A 20,346-nucleotide genomic window follows, 5' to 3' on the forward strand; every position below is an offset into this window, starting at 1 on the left:
CTGGAAGCTGCCATCAGCCAGCCTCTGAGTTTTATGATGCGTCTGAAGTGGAAGTTTTACTGAATCCTCTCTCCAACTCACAAAAAACCATGGGGGCAGAGAAGAAAAAGAGAAGTCACCAACAGGAATAAGCAGACCTGTCTGAGGGTGGGGAATTGGCTACTCCATGGGGCAGCGGGAGAGTAAACTACAAAAGACATAAAGCACACCTCGCTTTAATCCCTTCCATCTGCCCAGGGCCCCCCGAAAGCTCATAAAATCTCCCTTTCTGGGTGATTGGATTCCTTTTAGCTCACGGGAAGGCAGCATGTTTTGTTGTTTTGGGGGACGGTTCCGGGGGGGTGGTGGTTGTGCATGGCAATCACTGGGGAGAATGAAGACGAAACCCCCTCTGTCCTTGCTTCTGGGTGCTGAGTGGTGAACACCAACAGCTGCTGCCTGGAAGCACAGGGGGGCTGGGCAGGAGCCTCGCAGCAGAGCCTGGCAATGACCTCCTGCAGAAGCCATGCGGATCTGCATGGTTTTTCACCTTTTGAGGGCTCCTCTTGGCTAACTCAAGGGAATCATTTTGAATGCTGCTGGCAAAAATGTTGCTGAAAGTTGTGGGTGGTGGGTGGTGTGTTTTTTATTTCTCTAAAAAGAGTGGTTGTTCATCTCTGCCAATATTTAGAAGCTGGAACTGTCTGTTCTTTTTGTTTGAAATAGAGACAGTAGGAACGGGTCCTTTCAGAGACTGGAAGGAGAAAGAAAAAAAAAAAAACCCACAGTTTGCCTTTGGCCTGGGTACTTTTTAGTTGTTTACTTTTTACCTTTCTCTGTGTTTATAGGCTGCTGGGGAATGCTGGGCAGCCTGGGCTGGGCTCCTTGGTCTTGAACAACAAACAAACAATCCCCCCCAAATTCTTCAGCAGTTAAAAGAGGAATCTCCTAAAATTCATCTCATCTTCCTCGTTCTTGACTTCCTGGTGAAGGTAGAGGTGAAAATGCTCTTACTCATTCTTCTCCATCCAGTGGCCCAGCTGCCTTTCGGGGGCCTTGTCTCCTTCTTCATCCCCCCCCTCCCCCCCCCCGCCGCCCCAAACACACTCTTAAACTCAGCTGCTTCCCGGCCCCCAGCTCAGGGGCCTGCCTGTTGGGCTTCTCTACATTGCAGGTGCCACTCCCTCTCCTGGAATGCTTTCTTTACACCCTTCCCTGCTGAAGTCCTCTGGCCATATAAGGCTGTCCTAAATGCGCTGAGGCTTCCCTTCCATGGCTGACATCCCTGAGAGCAGGGAGCAACCTTGGGTGTGTAACACAATGCCTGGAGGGCGGTGAGAGTGGGGACCTTAGTATCCGCAGTGGCAGGAGTAACAGTAATAATGGTAATATGCTCTATGGGGCACATGCCACGTGCTAGGCACTGTCCCATGTGTTTCTCTCATGTATTATCCCTAATCCTCCCAGTTATCCTACATCATAGGTGGTATCATCTCCAGCTCGAAGATGAGGAAATTGAGGCTTAGGAGTTAAGAAACTCAGCCAGCGTCATACAGCTAGCAAATGACCGGACCAAAGTTGGAATGCAGATCTTACTCGTTTCCACTCTATTTCCTGGTCTCTCCTTAGATGCTCAGGAAATATCTCTGGATTGAATGAATGGCCCTGAAATTGTTTTCTGAGCCTGGGGAAGTCTTTCTGATGGCTTTTATGCTTGGTCCTTTAGCTGGGTTCCCTAGACCCTTAGTCGCTCTCCTTCTATACCTGATATCATCCTGTCTCCTGGTTTCCCTCTAGGAACCATACCTTCTCATCATGTTATAGCTCCAGGGCTGGGGATGGAGCAAAGGGTAGCCTCCTTGTCTCACATGTCTACTTTCCTCGAACTAGCCTTTATTTCCCTGATCTCTTTTCAGTCACCCTAAATAAATTAGGGTAAATTAAATGAAGTCACTGTTTTTATAGATCCATAACAGTTGAAGATCAGCCATATCATATGGGTCAAGCTAATACAGGGCCTCTGTCAGAGGCCATAAGACAATGCCTGCAAACTTCCCTCACGGAATAAGAATTAAATACATATAATACATATAAATGACCCCTAGTGCCTGGTATGTAGTGAGTTCCCCAAAAATGTAAATGTTAGCTCTCGTCATGTTTATTAATCCTTGAATGGGGTACTAAAATTCCTAAAAGGGGGTGAGACTAGGGAAATACATTAAGATTAATAATTGCTACAACAACTAATATTTAATAACTATATGCCAAGCACTGTTATAGGAATTTTTCATGTGTTGCCTCATATTCTTAATATTTTTTGTGGGAGAAGCAAAAAAAAAAAAGAGAATCTTTTTTTTTTAATTAACATATAATGTATTATTTGTTTCAGGGGTACAGGTCTGTGATTCATCAGTCTTACGCAATTCAGTGCTCACCATAGCACATCCCCTCCCCAATGTCCATCACCCAGCCACCCCATCCCTCTCCGCACCCCCCCCCACTCCAGCAACCCTCAGTTTGTTTCCTGAGATTGACTATGTTATGGTTTGTCTCCCTCTCTGGTTTCATTTTATTCGTTTTATTTCATTTAGGAGAGAGAATCTTAAGCAGGCTCCACGCCCAGCATGGAGCCCAACGCCGGGCTCGATCTCACAACTCTGAGATCACGACCTGAGCCGAAATCAAGAGTCAGACGCTTAACCAACTGAGCCACCCAGGCGCCCCTTGACCATATTCTTATAACATAATTATAATTCTCACAACAGTCTGATTATGTGGGTACCATCACCAGCCTCATTTCCCAGGTAGGGTGGTGGAGACAACAGAGAGGTTAATTTGGGGAGCTTGGGTCCCAGCTTCTGGTCCTGGAGCTCTTTCATAATCATCCCACTCTGAAAAATACTAAGCCTAGGGCCTAATGGAAACCTAATAGAAAAGTACTATACCAAATCCTTCTCATTCTTATCTGTCATTTGTATTTTCAGGGGACTGAGTGTATCTGTGAAAGCCCTCTGGTGCTCTTGCACATCCCCAGGCACCGCCAGGAGGAGGGAGGGCAACCCAGAGACGTCCGCATTCTTGGGCAACAACTCAAAATGGGCAGGACCTCTGTGCACCAAACCCAGCTTCGCCAAACCAGTATTTCCCAGGTGCCAGGCTGCTGCAAAAACCTGAATTACCACAGTTGAGGCTGTTTTGTGAGGAAAGGTTTTTGGTACAAAATTGTTTTTCATATTCAGCCACCCTACCGGTCTCATTACCCTTGAGACTGCAAAATACCATGCCTTCATCTTTATAGAGACCAAAACAAAGCCTAGAGATAAACTCAATATTTGCAGCCCTTTTTAAAAAATAGGTACTATGCACTGAGCAAATATTTGGTGAATGAACATAGGTGATTAAACAGTCAGTAAAAAGAAATGTATACAGCCACACATTCCATATTTGCTTAGGAAATGCACACATCTATAAAAGGAATTTCATACATAAACTTTATGATACAGTTATGTGTGTATATGTGTTACTCTATCATATTTTATTTTAATTCTATTTATCCATTTTCTACATGCTCCCCAGTGTGGAGATGGACCACCTTCAGGGGCCCCGGCTCCCACTCCCGCATGCTGTGCTCTGCTCCCCTTGCCGTTTTGCTTGGCACCCTGTGGCTCACAGAGCTCTGTGGTTCAGGTCGGAGGGCTAGGAGCAGGGGAGCAGAGCAGGTGTCATCTCTGAATGGTAAACGTGATGCTCTATCTCAGTGTTTCCAGCAGCCTTGTCACCTACCAGGGAGCCCCCGAAACGGAGACTGGTGGCGGTGGCGGTGTGAATTGTCTCTGTGTGATGTCTCTGTGCGTGAGGTCTCAGTGTGTGCGGAAGGTAGAGGTGCCGTCTTACGAAGACTCCGAGCCTGCCCTTCACTGTCATGCTTCTGCGTGCCCACACGTGAGACGGACATCGCTTGAACTGACAGAGCTCGTGGAAGAAGAGGTAAAATCGATGCTGTGTTAGGGTGAGCTCTGCTGGGAAAAGCCCGCGCCGGCGGGCTGCCGGCTTGTTTGCACGCACGCACTTGTTTGCACGCCCGCACGCGCCCTGAGTGAGAGCGGGGATGCGCGGCTTCTGTCTCCAGTGCCCAAGCACAGTGTGTGGCAGAGGAAAGGTCTGCTCAGTACCTACTCCAGCTCGGCTTCACCATCCCGCGCTCCTGACTCCTTCTCCTCCCCCTGCCTCCAGCTGCCCCCTCTCTGGACCGCACCCCCTTCGTTTGTCCCTTGCCCCCGCCCCGGCTAGCCCACTCCCCCGCCTGGCTCTCCCCTGTCCCCTCCCTCCGCCACCACTCGCCCCGCATGGGCCTCCGGAGGGCCCCGTCTTGACTCAAGACACCCATTAAACAAAGTGAGACACTAGCAGTCACTGGGCACTTTGTGAGGAGGGCCAATTAGAGGCCAGCTTGATCAGGACGAGCAGCAGGACGTCCAGAAAGACGCTTTGCTTCTGGGGAATGGGAGCTTAATCCCGTTACTGGCTGGCTGGAGACTCCTGGGGCCCGCGCGCCTCCTTCCTGCTGTGCCTGGGGGGATACCATTGGAGGGCGGCGGCGCCCCCGCCCCGGAGGGCTCCGCTTGCCAGCAGCCCCCCTCTCTCCCCCGGCCCCCTCGCTTCTCTTTTCTTTTGCAGTGACACACACTGCAGTGCTTCTGAGGTCATTTGTTTCCCACAGCCTCACAGGGCGCTGTGGCAACAAGGGGGACAATGATCTCTCCCAGGAATGATGGGAGGCCTTGTTTGGCCTTAAATAAGCCCCTTCAAGGGAGCAGTAAGGTCTGTTGTGTGTGTGGTTTGTTTGTGCAGAAAATCCTTTTGCACGTAGTTCCAGTGTGAAGTACTCAGGCAGCTCCAATTGAAGACATAAAGAATCTTGTGGGGGGGGGGAGGGTTTAATTTTATTTTTATTGCTGCTTTGAGACCAGGATCGTGTTTTCCCTTCTGCCAGTTACCCTTTTCCCACTCATGCTCCCTAGACCCCAGCGTTCTTTGGATAGTTTTAGGCAGGAATTGGCAGGTGTTGGGGCAGAGGGATGCCTCTGTCTGCATGTTGGCATCTGACTTCCCTCAGCTGTGGGGAGGCCGCTCTGGGGTGAGTGCACCAGGGATTTAGTAACCCGGCACTTTTCTCATCCTATCCTGGGCCCGAAGATCGTGCTTGGGACTGGATACCCAGGGCTGGAATTCACAGCCAAGTGAAAATGAGGTGGGAGGAAAGAGTACTTTGTGGGTTGCCTCAGAACAGACCGTCAGCTTTAATGCCAGAGCTTCAGGGGACTACAAAGGAAGGCAAAGGCCTGCGAATGAAATATGGACTATCGGAGTCAGGTTTTGTGTCCAGTTTAGCTGTTTAATGAGGAAAGATGTGAGATGATGTCTACCCACACCTTGGTCGCACTGCTCATGCTGTCTCAGACAATGTACATATTTCATCTGGAGAAACTGAGGTTAGGTGGCAGAATAAGCCTTTCCCAAACCACATGATGAATTTCAAGGCTTGAGATTAAAACCCGGGGCCTTTCGTTGACCAGATCGTTAACTAATAAGTATGATCTATGAATTCTTTCCTCTCGTTCCCAAAACAGGATACTCTCTCATCTGAGCAGTATGTATCAGAAACTGTATGACTGCCTAAATTCTACTTTTAAGCTATCTTTTCTTCCTTTGCTTTTTATCAGTCATATCTCCAACTGTTTATAAAATTTTGTCACCTCTTTGACATATCAGATGCAAAAAGTATTGGCTTTATGATTGGGCCACTGGAAGAATATAATATTTTTTCCCTTCCCTTTTCATTTCCTGACTTTTTTCCAGTGATAATTTTAATACATTTGTGAAATACTCAGGCAGGAAGGAGAGTTTTCCAGATGTTTCTGTTGATTGCTGTATTGCAAACACAGAACAGTTCAAAGACTGGTATCACTGTTTGGTAAATTGAAGAAACATATTTTTTTGATAACTACTTATCCTTGAATTTAATAAACATTCCTAAGATGAACTTTTCTCTTAACAACCTTAGTGTCGTTTGAATTGTTCACAAATTCTAAAGTGGGAGTCCTGGAAATTTTGGTACATAGATTGACATCTTGCCTTATTTCTCTGGACCATCTGCTAAATGCTTATTCTCAATTGTTCATTAGCTTCAAACAACAAACACACCACAGTCCATTCCAACAGATAGGCTGTGTTTCTGACAGTGAGAGGACATTGGCCAGACCATCTTCTCTCTGGCCATGCTGGAAGTGTTCCAGTCTTAGCTAAAGTAGACCGACTCATGTTTTAATATTTATTATAAAGGAAACAACAAATATAAACAAATAAAAATCACTAATATAGGTCTGTGGCAGAAGATGAACAGTAAAAGAAAACTGCTGATCTACAGTCATGAACAGGCCACCTTTGGAAATGTTTGACTCTAAGGAAATGCAGATTGTGCCTGGTGGAGCTGCCGTCCCTCAGGGCTCATCCAAACATATCCCTAGAGGTTCCTTGCCTACTGGCAAATTCCACTGCCTCTTCCAGATGCATGGAAGATGAGTTTGATTAAGTTCAAAATGGTAACCAAAAATGTTGAATAGCAAGAAACTGCCTGTGGTAGCTTTGGGAGCTGGTAAGTAAATAACAGGCTGTTGTCCCACACCCTAGTTGAATGCTCTCAAGAGGTTCTTATGTTGCTCGCATTAGTGGGCATGTAAATGAAACCCCTGTTGGCCTTGGCAGATATTGGCCTCTTCTGTGACCTTGTTTGACTGAAACAAAAAGTCATTGGTGGAACAAAATTTCAGAGCTCTGAACTTGGTTGAAAGAAAAGGGCAGTTCTCTGAATTGGGTAATTGGATCACTCTCCCAAGTGCCCTAGGCTTATATCAAACATATAAGAAGGGGATTAATAACTTCAGTGTATAAATGAGCTTCAGGCGGCTTCCAACTGTAACATTTCACTCTCAGGAGCTTTAGGACATAAAAACAGATTTTTCCAGAGCATTTTGAAGTGCTCTTTATAAAATGCAGGAAGGGACTGCAGACTGCTGTGGAATCCTTTTAATTGTGTCTGGTCCAGTGTGATGAGCAACCTAAAAGCCTTTACAAAATGGCCACTTAATAAAACCGTTCATGAGTTGTATTGTTGGAACTAAAAGATGATGCCAATAATATTTTTCAAATTGTGCTTGATACTCATTTCCTTGGTAATGGTTTTATTATCTAGACTAAATTAAATGGTATCTATGAAACAGAAAGCTCACCATCTTCCGATTTTTTATAGCTGATTTGGAGGACCCCAAGACTCACCACAGACCTATATCCTTATGCGTGAGTTGTAAGGGGTCATTTGAAAAGCTGAGAACTTTTAAGAATTAGTTTATTCATTAATTTGCTTACTTGATATTTATTTAATACCTACTATATACCAGACTTGAAAATAAAAATTAAAAAAAAAAACACATAAAGTAGAGTAAGATCCATGAACAGATATTTGAAATTCAGGCTTATAAGGATTGAAGGAATGCATGAGAAGGGAGCCATTACTTCTTAGGAATGGGGAAGTCCAGAGAAGGCTAATGGAGGTGACAAGAGGTTAATCCATGAGGCAGAAAAATGGAGAAGAGTATTTTAGGCAGAGGACTCAGGACTGAAAAAGGTTACTCAGAAAGGCTGTTTGTGATCAGTATGACCCAGATAAAAGATGCAGGCCAAAATTGTCATCTTCTCTTGGAGGAGAGGGATCAAGAGGTGTTTCTGTTGGGTCCTGAAGAAGTTATATTTTTAGTGATGGAGGCAACTGCTGGGGTCACAAGTTGGGTAGAAAAGGAAAAGCAAAGAAAAACTTCTGAAAAATGCATTGTTTTGAAATGTATCTTTAAAAGTATGAATATTCTGAGACCTCTGGCAACCACATAGAAAAGAAGAGCTCATGGGGGAACATTCTAGAATTGATTCTTATCTTAATGGCTATTGATCTGTCTGGATGCCAAAAAGCGTTTGCAGAATTCTACTATTTATCTATCACTGATTCAATTTAAAGGTAGTGTTTTTTCACTAAAAAATATTACTAAAGCTGGGTAGAGTTGCTTCTAAGAACTAGAACACCAGATAGCTAATCAGGAAAGGAGTTATCTTTAATCATGCCCCAAGTATTTATTTTCATTTTTCTCTTGCAATTTTTACAGAAACCTGTAAAGTAGCTATTTTACCTGCATAGTCACAAGTGAGTAAACAGCCTCAGAGAAGTTAAGTAAATTCCTCAGAATCCCAGGACAACCAGTATGAGACAAAGCCCATGCCCTCCCTCTTGGGCATTCTCTTTCCCACCAGAGCTAAATCTTCAGACTTATGTCCACCTACAAGAGTAAAGGCAGACATTTGAATTCTCTCCTATTTGTTTTGGTTTTGTCACTGATCATGTTTTTCTTCCTATAGAGGTGTGTTTCCTCCTCCTCCTCTTCCTCCTTCTTTCCATAATATCTGGATGCTTCTAGCTGGAAGCGGCAAATAGGTTCCATCTTCCATTCTACTCCAGATGGTCAACACTGGTGGCTTGGGCTGCTGTATTGTAACTGTCTAGCAGCAGCTCCCCTGGGCTCCATGTGGGGGTGGGAGGGGCAGTACGTGTGCTGCATATCTGTTATCAAGGCTGCTGCTTTAGGGTCTTTACTTCACCGCCAAAGTGGTGAATGAGATAAATCACTTAGAGTCCTAAGACAAGAAAGCCATGCCTATTTCCCAAAGTAGGGAACATCCTGCTGCTACATAAAGAAAGGAAAAAGAGCAGTGACTTTATAAGAGAGATGTGCAGTCTAAGAATTAGAAGGGAAAGTCTGAAGGAGGCTAAATGAAATAGATTGCAAACATCTGAAGGGTGACTGCAAAATCACGTAAGGATTTTGTGGCTCATTTTCGGGGTGGCTGTGGAATCTGTTCTTCTCTTTTTTTAGTTTTATTGTATTTTTTTCTCTCTGTGTGCAACAAAATGGTGACCACAAAAAGCAACAGCCTCCTACATCCCTTGGCCGTACAGTTTAGCCAATACCCAGCTCTCCTCCCTGCAGTCAGCTCTGGCTTGTCCTGTGGAGGCTGGTGATTCATCCCTCTTGGGACCTGAGACATGACTCCATATTGATATCACCCATTGGGCTCATTGCTTGAGTCCCCAGATTGTTCGTGTGTTTGTTGACTTTTCATCTAAAAATAAAAGTCACTTAAGGCAAATAGCTTAGTGCCAATGGTTTTGGCTATTTGTGAAAGTTAGAAACTCATTTAGGAAACCACCATCAGGATTTTCTTGGCATTGTATCAGGTTTGGCATGTTGTGCTTCAGCATGCCAGCTCTTGCACAGATTGAGGCCACTGAGTTGGATTATGGAAAGCCTCCCTAGGAAAATTAGAACTCAGGAAGTAGTATTGGTGATCCACAACATATTGCTATATTTTCTAAGGTTCTCTTCTGGTCATACCATTGTTCTTTCTTGGGTAAAATGTGAAACTGGTGTGCTACCCTTTTGATGGGAAAAAAGTGTTAGCTGCTCGGCTTTGGAATTTTGGGGCAACTCAGTCAATGACTTTCCTCTTCTGTAAACTCCTATTCTTTAAAATGGGTGCCACATCCTTCATTTTCCCTCCCGAGTCATTATACATTATTTCTGGCTGCTAGATTTCATTCCAGAGCCTGTTTCATCCAAGTAATGGATGGAATAATTGTAATGACTAGCTTAGTACAAGTTGCAAAATTGGAGACCTAGTCATCTCTCCGGGTCATACAGAAGTCACTTCTGGACAAAAACTGCTGTATACAATGTATATTTTTAAAAATGATCTTTCTTCTACTTTGTGCTGCAAAAACAAACTTTGAGGGGATGCTTCTCCCACAGGATATGGAAATGGCCTTGGGCCACGTCCAGGGTTACTGACACAGCTGCTGTTTCCTGCAAGGGACATCCCATATCCAGAAGGGGAAAAAGACAAAGTTAAATATATAGCAAGAGGGTAATGACTGAACCTATTAATGAAAATGAAAGAATTTGCCTATTACAAGTCTGTTTGTAATAATATACAGCTATTGGCAGGAATTACAGTTTATGTTTAGAAAACATATTTAAACTCTTTCCCAGAGGGCAACCAATCCCATGTAACCTAGCAACAACATCATCTACTTATGGTGCCTAATAATTTCAAAGTTCCTTTGTATATCTAGTTTTAAATTCACAATGACCTGAGGAAGCTGGTGAGTTGGATGGAGAGGTAAGCATGGACTAGGGAATGTAAAGCAAGGGAAGGAGTTTAGACTTTATTCTAAGCATGATGTAAAGTTTTAAGCTAGGGATGGACATGACATGATATACATTTTAGAAAGATCGTTCAGCTTGCTGTGTGGAATATAGACTATAAAGGGGCCAGAGTGGAAGCTAGGTGCTAGTCAGGAAACACAACATTAATGCAGGTGAGAGAAAATGGTGGCCTGGATGGGGTGGTTATGGTGGAGGGGGTGAGAAGTGGTTAGATTCACAATAAATTTTGAAGAAACTACTTATAAGAACTGCAGATAGATTGAATATGAAGTATGAATATTAAAAAAACACAAGATTGTCTCTAGATTTGTCTCAAGGATTGTCCTAGATGACTCTGGGAATTTTTTTTTTTTCTATGAAGTTCCATGGAGTTATTATTTAAGCCAAAAAAATCTAACCATGTTGAGAAGAGCAGATTGGATGGAAGAGAGTAGGGAGGGATTTCTGTCCTAGAAAAGTTGAGTATGAAATGTCTGTTAAACAGGCAAGTGGAGATGTCAGGTAGACAGCTGACTATATGAGTCTGGAGGCCAGGGGAGTAGGCTGAACTGAAGATAGGAAAGGGGCTAAGGACTGATCTTGGGAGTACAGCAACACTTAGGAGCCAAGAAGAGGGGAGATCTTTAAGGAGACTGGGAGCGAAGGGATGGTGAGGTGGGAGGAAATCCATGAGTGTGTGATTTTTCTGGAAGCCAAATGAAGAAAGTCATTCAAGAAGAAAGGAGCCAGACCTAATGCTGCTGAGAGATCAAGTGAGGTGAGGACTGAGAGTTGACCCTTGGATTTGGCAGGATACAGTCAATGGTGTCCTTGAAAGAGTGTTTTTCAGGGAAGTGTTGGGGATATAAGCCTACTAGAATAGGTTGAAGAAAGAATCAGAGGTGAGAAAGTAAAAACAGAGGGAAGGACAACTTTTTAAATGTGTTTTGCTATGACTAGAAACAAGGAAATGGAGAGGTAGCTGGAGAAGTCAAAGGTGTTTTTATTTTGTATTTTTGTAGTGATGAACATAATTAGTAGAAAGGGAAAATGTGATAATGTTGGAGAGAAAATAGGATACCACTAGTGCAAGGACCTGGAGGATGTAGGAAGGGATGGGGTACAAGTCCATGCTGATTAGGTTAAAACAGGTTGAAGCAGGACTGCTTATCGATTGGAACAGAAAAGAAGGAAGACAACAGGGGTATAACTGCAAGCAGGCTAATAGATTTGGCGATGTGAGGATGATGTCATTTTCTTCTGATGGCTTCACTTTTCTCAGTGAAATAAGACATGAGATGGTCAGCAGAAAGTGAAGAAAGGAAAGGGAAAATTGGAGACTGGAGAAGATTTGATAGAATAGTCAGACAGTCTTTATACTTTGCCACCACTGCCTTTGATTCCTTCATGGTTTCATGAGAAAATAGATGCTAAGTCTAGACTTGGTGATTTACTCAGCAGAGAGAGAGTCCAGAATAAGATAGGACTCCCTAAGTAGTGCCGCAGCTCACAAAGGAGTCAAAAGAGTCAATTCCGGTGCTTCCCTTAGCAAAATCGAAGCTCTATTGGAGCAGGGAGAGAGTATGTTTTTAATCACTATTATGTCCCTAGTGTCTGGTATTGCATGGCTAATGATTGAACATGCTATGAGCTGCAATTAAAATGCATCCAACCTTGTATTGTGCTTCCTAGGGTCTTCTAATGGATGTTGGCCTGATACAGTGGAAGGTTCTGAAAATGAATCCATGAATGCATGTATGTTTCTTACGGTAGAGCCCTTGCTCTTCTCACCACTGTGCAATCTCAGTGATGGAATTGCTTTTCTATTGTTGGGGAAACTGAGGCACAAAAGTTACCTTGGCAAAGACTTTTGCAAGTCAGTGGACAATTTGTGACATAACCGAAATCTTGAGATTCTCACCTTTATAGCCCTGACCACTTAACCACCTTGCAGTCCCAGTGGGGTTATAGCTTTCTATAAATCTGGTACTTAATCATTTAAGGAGATGGCAATTTATCTTAAATACATACCTTATTATGGATGTGACACACTTAGTACAGATGGTCTCAGAAGTTTTTCCTGGCTTCCCCTACCCTAACAGTATCTAGTAGGTTAATGTCAATATTAGCTTTACTGTTTTAGGTAACTTTGGTATGCTTCTCATTAGCTGGAACCGTAAAGAGCTCAGTTTTACCTGCGCTAAGGGATCGCTAAATTCCTATTGGCATCTGAGTGTGCAGTCCCCTGTCAAAAGTGAGGTCATGTTTCTCCTGGATTGTGCCTGTATCTGATGAGCCTGGGCTGGCGTGACTCCGAGACAATGAAATCATCACAGCCATTAGCTCACCCGGGCCCTATTAAGATGTGGCCTGGCTTTCCACCCATTTCTCTGGCCTGGAAAAACTGACACAGTCATGGTTTGTGAAGGTTAGTGGAGAAGGAGCTGCTTCCACAACCAAAACGGCACCACCCTATGTAGATCTGGAACTGCTCTGCAGCTTGATCTTGGGAAACGGCATTCAGGAGCCGGGGTGCGAGGGTTTTCCTTAATCTCCTTGTGCGTGATGGTAAAGTTCAATTTGCCTAACGCGCTCTTTCTCCCATCCCAGCTTCTGTGGTTGATTCCTTCATGGTTTCATGAGAAAATAGATGGGTCACTCTGGAGCAGTGGCTTCCAAACTCTTCACTGTTTATTCTATTTCTCTTTACAGACCCTGCGTTTTGAACGTGTGGGCCTAGTAGACAAACTGTGATGGTTAAATAATGATTCTGTTTCTTCATTGACACCTGATGCTGGACCTTCTGCCTCTGATCTCTACCCATTGTGTTTTCTCAGAGATGCCTTCCCCTACCAGGTCCACCTCACAGAGTACCCTTGAGCTCATCCACAGAGTTCTTTGCACAATTACAACTAATGATTTGTGTAACTGCTTATCTAGGCTGTGAGCTCTGTGAAGACAGGGACCACACTTGTCTTGTTTGGACCGTGTCTTTTACACGGCTATTTCCCCAGTGCCCAAGTCTTTGCTTGACATGCAGTGGGTACTCGAGAAACCTTTGTTGAATAAATTAATGAATTAGCTGATTTGATTCCAGTGAAAAATAAAAGGAATTTCTCCCTTGTATTGGCTTGGGAAGCCTTATGCCATGTAAATTTGACAGGACTTTTGAACTGTTGACAAGAGCTTGAACGAAAATCACCAAGTTTAGAATGATGGTTAACTCTTGTTGGGAGAAAAGATAATGCCAGTGGGGAGGGATTACACAAGAGGCTTTCGGAATATTGGTAATGTTCTGTTTCTTAAGCTAGAGGATCCCTCGAATCCAGGGGCGCCCCAGACCTACTCCTGAACTAGAGGGACATGCCAAATACACCACCTGCTATTTATTCCATGTATACCCAAGACAAAAGCCAAAGGGCCAGCTAAGGATTTTATAAAAGTGAGAGTGTTATTAAAGTGGCCTTATTATGTTATAGCTCTTAAGACTGTTTGCCTAAATGCCTTGACAAATACCTGTTTTTCCCTGTTCATATCTTTGAAGACATGCGAAGCCACTGAGAACAAGCTATGCTGTCCATCCTTTTGTATCTACTACTTCTTGAACCCATCTCACTTTCTTTTTTTTTTTTTTAAAGATTTTATTTATTTATTTGACAGAGAGAGACACAGCGAAAGAGGGAACACAAGCAGAGGGGGTGGGAGAGGGAGAAGCAGGCTTCCTGCGGAGCGGGGAGCCCGATGCGGGATTCGATCCCAGGACCCTGGGATCATGACCTGAGCTGAAGGCAGACACTTAACCATCTGAGCCACCCAGGCGCCCCCCCATCTCACTTTCTTAAACCACCTGTTGAAACTAACCTAAATTAAAAACAAAAACAAGCAATCACTCAGCAATGGCTAGTTGAATACCTACTGTGTGCTTTGTGTTATAAGCTATAATTAGAAGGTTGAGTCCTGTCCTGAGCTTCCTGGGGACTTCTAGTGGATATCATCATGTAGGAAGGAGAAATTTATCAGAGAATGGTCTGATGTCAGGGCAAAGTTTTAGTCTTTCTTCATGATCTGATACCCTCCTATGTGGGTCACCGTCTTTAGAAGTATCAGAGATATCTTGGAAAAGTCACAGCACCTGCCAACACACTTGGGCAGGGACCCAAGTGGGATAGCTTGTACTGCATTGCCCCCTGGCATTCAGAGACCACCTGATACCAGAAGCTTGCTAAGCCCAACCACAGGGGAATGTCAAGGGAGCGGGCCCAGTCAGCCTTCTCATCAGATTGCAAAGAAAAGTTGCTTAATAAATCAGTAAAGCTGAAGATATTCTTGGCAGTTTAAATAGGCAGAAGGAAGACCATGCTTTCTGTAGTTTCAATGAGTTCATTATCCAAAGGCCAGAAGTGACCAAAATTGCTGATGGGCTAATTAGATATAACTCAAGGGCCATAAAGCTTCATAAGAGTCATTATGTGGGAATATTAATAAAGCACTTGAGTTCAGCTCCGATTAAGAGGGAGAATGCGTCCAGGGAAATTGCAAGGTAAAGCCGGAGAAGGTAGATAGTATGGATATTACTGGTCCAAAATGGAAGGGTTTAATATATTTCTGAGCTCCTAAAACAAGATTCCTAGAAAACGGATTCCCCAAGTCTTTCCCAGCTTTCAGATAGGATGTAAAACTAGAGGCTTTAATCTTTACTTGTGGTTGTCTAAAAATCTACCCTATTTTTCTTAGGAAGGGAAGCAGTTGCCTTAACACCTTGGCCAGATTCCCAACATGTACAGGGTGGCCCATTTAAAACAGGCCCGTGGATGCTTCAGAATGAGGAAAGGGGTTTGTTGTAAAGCATCATGTGGATGTGGGTGTTTAATGAACATGAGCTGATTAAATTGGCCACCCTGAATTATAACCTCATGCCTTCTGCAGTTCCTCTCCAGTTTTTAGCTTGAGATGGTATTCTTCCTACTTTTCTGCCCAAACTTGTTAGGCAGAAATTCTACCACTATTAAAATTGCTCGTGCTTTCCACCCAGAGTTTCTTTGTTTCAATGGTGAGCAAAAGAATCTGGTCTTGGAAATACCTCTCAACAAATTCGCTCTCTGAGCCGCAGTGATGTCCTGCATCGGCCACACCCACATCACCTCCCCTTCAAACCTTCTTGCCTCCATCTGCTTCCCTGTCCCTGGCTAACACAATACCAGTATCTGTCTGGAGCAGATAGCGTGAGCTCCGCCGCAAACAGAGGAGGCCTTGTCTAAAGATCGAGAGTGCCCTGCTGTAGAAATAGGCGACCTGGGCTTATGGTTCACTTTTGCTAATAGCCATGTGTGTGGCTTAGGAGAGTCACTTTGTCTTCACAGGCCCCGAGTTCCTTCATCCATAAAAAAGAAAGGGTGAGACAAAAGTCAGTATTTCTCAAACTGGAGGCTGCAGGTATTTGGGGTCTGCATATTCCATGGGATTTTACATTCTTTATGTGTTTACTTGAAAGATATCATAAAGACAATACTTAGCAATTAAAAGACATTTTTAAAAAGTAAATCTTAAGTTTCTTAAGTTGATTCCTGAAACCTGGTCTGAGGTTGCCTAGGCGCTAAGTTCTCCTGGAGGTTTTTAAATGTGTTTTAGATGTCTCAAATAATTTTTTTCCCTTCCAAAGGAGTCCATATATCACTCCAATTTGAGAAGCACTGGACTGTTCCCATAGGCTCACAAACTGGATATAGAGGTGGGACAAAATACTAGCTTTACCTCTCTTATCCTCATCCTATCTGACATAATTAGTTGGGGACCACCCCAATATGTTGAAGTCTTTTAGCACATGAGCTTCTTTTTGTTTTCATACCTGAAATATTCCCTGTTTTCAATCACTGTGTATTAATTTACACAGAGCATGTTTCTGCCAATAGCTATTTCTCGTTCCCTTTAAGACTAGGATGATTTAATTTACTGGTGACTGATCTCATAGAGCCCACCTCCCTCTAGAAGAGCTTCTGGGTTGGTTGAAGCAAAGAATTGAGCTACTCTTGTCAGTGACCTCAAGACTGAGCAATCATGACAGTAGTTTATGTCTGCATTCCACTCTTAACAGACATTCTCTCTTTTGATTCTCACTGCAGTCTTGTGGGATCAATGAAGCTGGTAGCTTGATGCCCATTTCACAGATGAGGACGCTCAGACTCAGAGAGGTGTCTTGTGGGAACTCAGTTTATGTGATCTTTCCAACAATGCATCTTCACCCAATACCAGCAACAAAGATATATTGGGTAGCTATTTGCCATATTGTGTTGTTCCACTGTTATTTGTTCTAGGAAATCCTAAGTGGAGCTTCTCACTCAAGGATAGACTGACATTGCCGGGCTTACTCAGCCTGACAGAAGTCACATGCCATTATTTACCAAAGAGCCATAGCCGGTCTCACCCAGCCCAGTTCCTGGTACATGGAAATTACTCAGTAAATATTTATTGGATGATGAGTGGCTGAATGAATACATCTAAAAAAAAATCATTCTATCATCCTTCTGATAAAAATTTATACATCGGAGATAATTTTTGCTGCACAGATTTTTGCCAACATTTTTTCAAGTTGGAAGTCGAGAGGATTTGCTCCACGACTGCTAAGGACTTTAAAGGGAAAAGAACAGGGAACTACTGAGAGAGAGGTGCACTGGGACACCAGTAGAGAAAATCCCCTTTCTGGCTTTATCTACCTTCCTGTCTCTGATCCATTTCCTAGGCCTCAGAGTGGATATGGGAGATGATGTCACTTGGTCTGCCTGGAGTTAACTGAAATACTCACCCCCACCATAGGGAGAGGAGAGAAATGCTGGAGGTATGTGAAGTGTAAGTGGAAAGGCAAATAAATGGAAGCAAGTTGGAAGGTTAGAATGAAGAGCAGAAGAGTTGGTGGGAAGACAATTTCTGTGGTGAGGATCAGTCTGAATGGGAAGGGAAGAGATGTTTCGTCTGCTTCTCCTGCAGTGTGGTTTGGCTCCTTTCCCTTTACATCCCAAGAGAACTATTAGTGACCAGAGACATCACATTTTAATCAAGGCAGCTCTTGCTGGACTAGTTGGTGAGCTAGGCTCCCATGGGTGTGGTGAAGTTGTAGCAATGAAGAGACAGGCTGCTACTCACAAAGGGATCCACTCACCCTCTTCTGCTGTTGGTTGCTTCTGTGGTATCTATAAACATACAGTGTGTGCTCACATACTCATAAATGCTAGTTATTGTCATCTGATTGCATTGTCTATGAAAGTGGATTGCCTGGAAAAAGTCATCCCACTTCATTTGTATATACTCATATACCCTGGAACCACTTCCTGAAATTCCAGGCTTTTATTTTACTGTCATTCCCTTAAATTGCCTCTTTCTCAAAGCCCCAGTGTTCTGGAGATGTTCCTAAAGATGTGCTTAAAGTGGGCTTCCAAGCAGCTCCTGGAAACCATGTAGCATTGTGTGGCTCTGCTCGGCCAGTGAGGAGGCTAATTTCCCTCCCAATCATTCCTCTCTGACAGGGGTTTTTGGTCATCTCAAAAAGCTAAGAATGTGAGGGGGCCAAAGTGAAATTGCAGAGCATATTCACTCAGCCAAACTGAAACACACATGATTAACTGACCACACACATGGTCTCAGAATGACATCTCACTTGGGGAGTAAAAGCCAAGGATTGTGGTTAGTGCCCCCGCAGGCCCCAGATGGTTGGAGTTAATATACACCTGTGCTTTCTGCCAGGTAGTTTTCATCAGTTTCCTCAGGATGTCAGTGTGTGTGTGTATAATTAAGAGTATTTAATCATATTATAATTCCCCACAGAGAGATGGAGCGGGGGATGGAGCAGGGATCATTGGCTTTTACGGTCTCAGTGAGAGTCATCAGTTGAAAAAGCAACAGAGAAAAGCCAAGTCTCTGGTCTGTGTCTGTGCCATAACTCAGTCAGGAGTCAGCCGGGCACCCCCCGCTCCAGTGTCACTTCAGTGAAAACCTTATCCCAAATCTGTAGCTGCAGTCTCAAGGTTCTCGGCGTTAGGTTAGAATACTTGAATTGCAGGAAGAAAAACGTTCTAATTCTACTTCCATCAAGGCCGTGTTTTGTGTAAACCCACAGAAGGCAACCTTCCATTTGAAAGAGTCGTGGCTCAAGGCTTGTAAAAATAAATGAGGTGGGCACATCAGTCACTTTAAGCTCCATCTGATCAGTAGGGGGAATTTAATTGGCATGTGTTGATAAGCTTCTAAATTAAAAGTGCGGAATCTAAACCATGAAATCATTGTCTTGTTTATTCTGAATTCCTCACTTTTTCCAATTTCCCTATATATTCTCTTTTCTTCATCCTGTCAATTGCCAAAGTTAGCTGCTGGAATTGATCTCTTATTTTGGTTGAAGGAACCAAGTCGCACTGACAGGAAGTGGCTTTTCAGAATCACACAGCTAGTTAGCGAGTTAGGATCTGGGTCACTGGAATTCCAGTCTTTCCACTTTACCAGGTAAGTCATCTTGGGGAAATATATTTTTACCTGTTTCTTGGAAGAATTTTATTAACATAATATGTAGGGTTGGTGTAAAGCTGTTGAATCCCTATGTTGTACACCTGAAGCTCATGTAGCATTGTGTGTCAACCATACTTTAATTAAAACACACACACACACACTTCAAAGACATGTTCTACTGATGGTGTGTTGATAGCTTCCTGGGGGATGAAGGTGGCATGGTTAAAGCTGAAAGGACTCCTGGGGACAAGTGGGAAAAAAAAAAACAAAAAACCCTCACTAGCACAGTGTCACATGGCTCTTTTTGGCCCAACTGGGCCCACTATATACTTTCTGATACCAGAAGGCCTTGTTTACAATTATTATACTCTTTTAATTTACTCTGATTCCTCTTCTTAGATAAGAAACCACATCTGGAGAAAATCAATTAATTTTTAATTTGCTCTTAAGTTTCCCTTCCCTGGAAGCAACCAATGCCTCTTGTCATTTGGTACTAATTCCCCTTCAGCATTTTAATCTCTCTGGATACTTGTGAGTTGGAGTCTTATTAAACAAGATAAAAATATGTTTTACAAGCTAATTATTTAACTTTTCAAGGTATCAACCATAAAATTATAACAGCTCTCATTCAAGCTTTTTCAGAATTTTTAGCCTAACCACATATACTGGTATACCAGTTGTTCACAACCCAGGGTGATATTGCCCCCCAGGGGACATGTGGCAACATCTGAAGTCATTTTGGCTGTCACAACTGGAAAGGCATCCTACCGGGGTCTACCCGAGGATACTGCATAACATCCTACAATGCACAAGACAATGCCCACAATCAAGACTTACCTGGCCCAAAATGTCAACAGTGCTGAGGCTGAGAAAACCCTGTAGTGTATGATACAGACATACACAGAGTAAATGTAACTGAACTAGCTGCTGGTTGTTCATCAGTTTCACTTCTTCAGGATATCCTCCACAACCAGGAGGCTGTGCCTAGTTACTTCCCATGAAAGACAGCTGATCCTCAGGGTTGGAAAGTGTGTTCCACAATGAAGTTCTACTTCCAAGGAGGTTGTATTTGGTTTCCTCAGAGTGTTACTCTCTGCACCCACTGTTCAAAGTCTCCACCAGCATATTTTGCTGCCCCTCATTATCAGGCATATAATGAGGGGTAGAATACAAATATTTCCCCAGGCATCATTTGGTCTAAAGTTGAACCTACCAGGTGGTAAGCTGCAGCTTCTTACAACCGATCACTTGTACTCTGTGTAAGTCCCAAGGCCCGTTCCAAGAAGACAGAGGTGAGCAGGTAGCCCCGGAGAGGTTCACTGGATGGGAAGTTTGGGGTTGTGGGCAGGAGTACTTTCTGCTTACAAGCTTCTTTCTCAATATCCCTATTTAGGTATACGGTCTGTTGAATAATTCAGTGACCACTTAAATTTCTTCTCATGCGTCAGCTTTTCACTTTGCAAAAGCAAAACCCATTTGATTTTCTTTTTTTAAGTTGCTTACCTTATTGAATGGAGGAACTAAGAGTAGGGAGGAAAAATTTTTACCAAAATGCATAAATCAGGGATTT

The 20,346-nt window shown here is 43.5% G+C and overlaps 1 protein-coding gene across 6 annotated transcripts in view; it reads left to right on the forward strand.

The window, feature by feature from the left end:
• RAD51B (RAD51 paralog B) overlaps positions 1–20,346 on the forward strand; it is a 562,202-nt gene that overhangs the window by 463,164 nt on the left and 78,692 nt on the right. For 2 of the 6 annotated variants that reach the window (XR_010405220.1, XR_010405221.1), the window contains exon 9: positions 3,738–3,966. The exons of 3 other annotated variants lie outside the window; for them this stretch is intronic. Coding sequence is in view for 1 of the 3 variants with exons in the window: in XM_064571230.1 (XP_064427300.1) it covers positions 17,023–17,072 (50 nt within the window). In the remaining 2 variants the exon portion in view is untranslated. Of the gene's footprint in view, positions 1–3,737; positions 3,967–17,022; positions 17,547–20,346 lie in introns of those variants that run through there. One more of the 6 variants, XM_064571230.1, reaches the window with a different exon arrangement.

Source organism: Mirounga angustirostris, unplaced genomic scaffold (assembly GCF_029215605.1).
Source record: "Mirounga angustirostris isolate CCGP_5_RB_7025 unplaced genomic scaffold, mMirAng1.0.hap1 SCAF_9, whole genome shotgun sequence".
NCBI lineage: Eukaryota > Metazoa > Chordata > Mammalia > Carnivora > Phocidae > Mirounga > Mirounga angustirostris.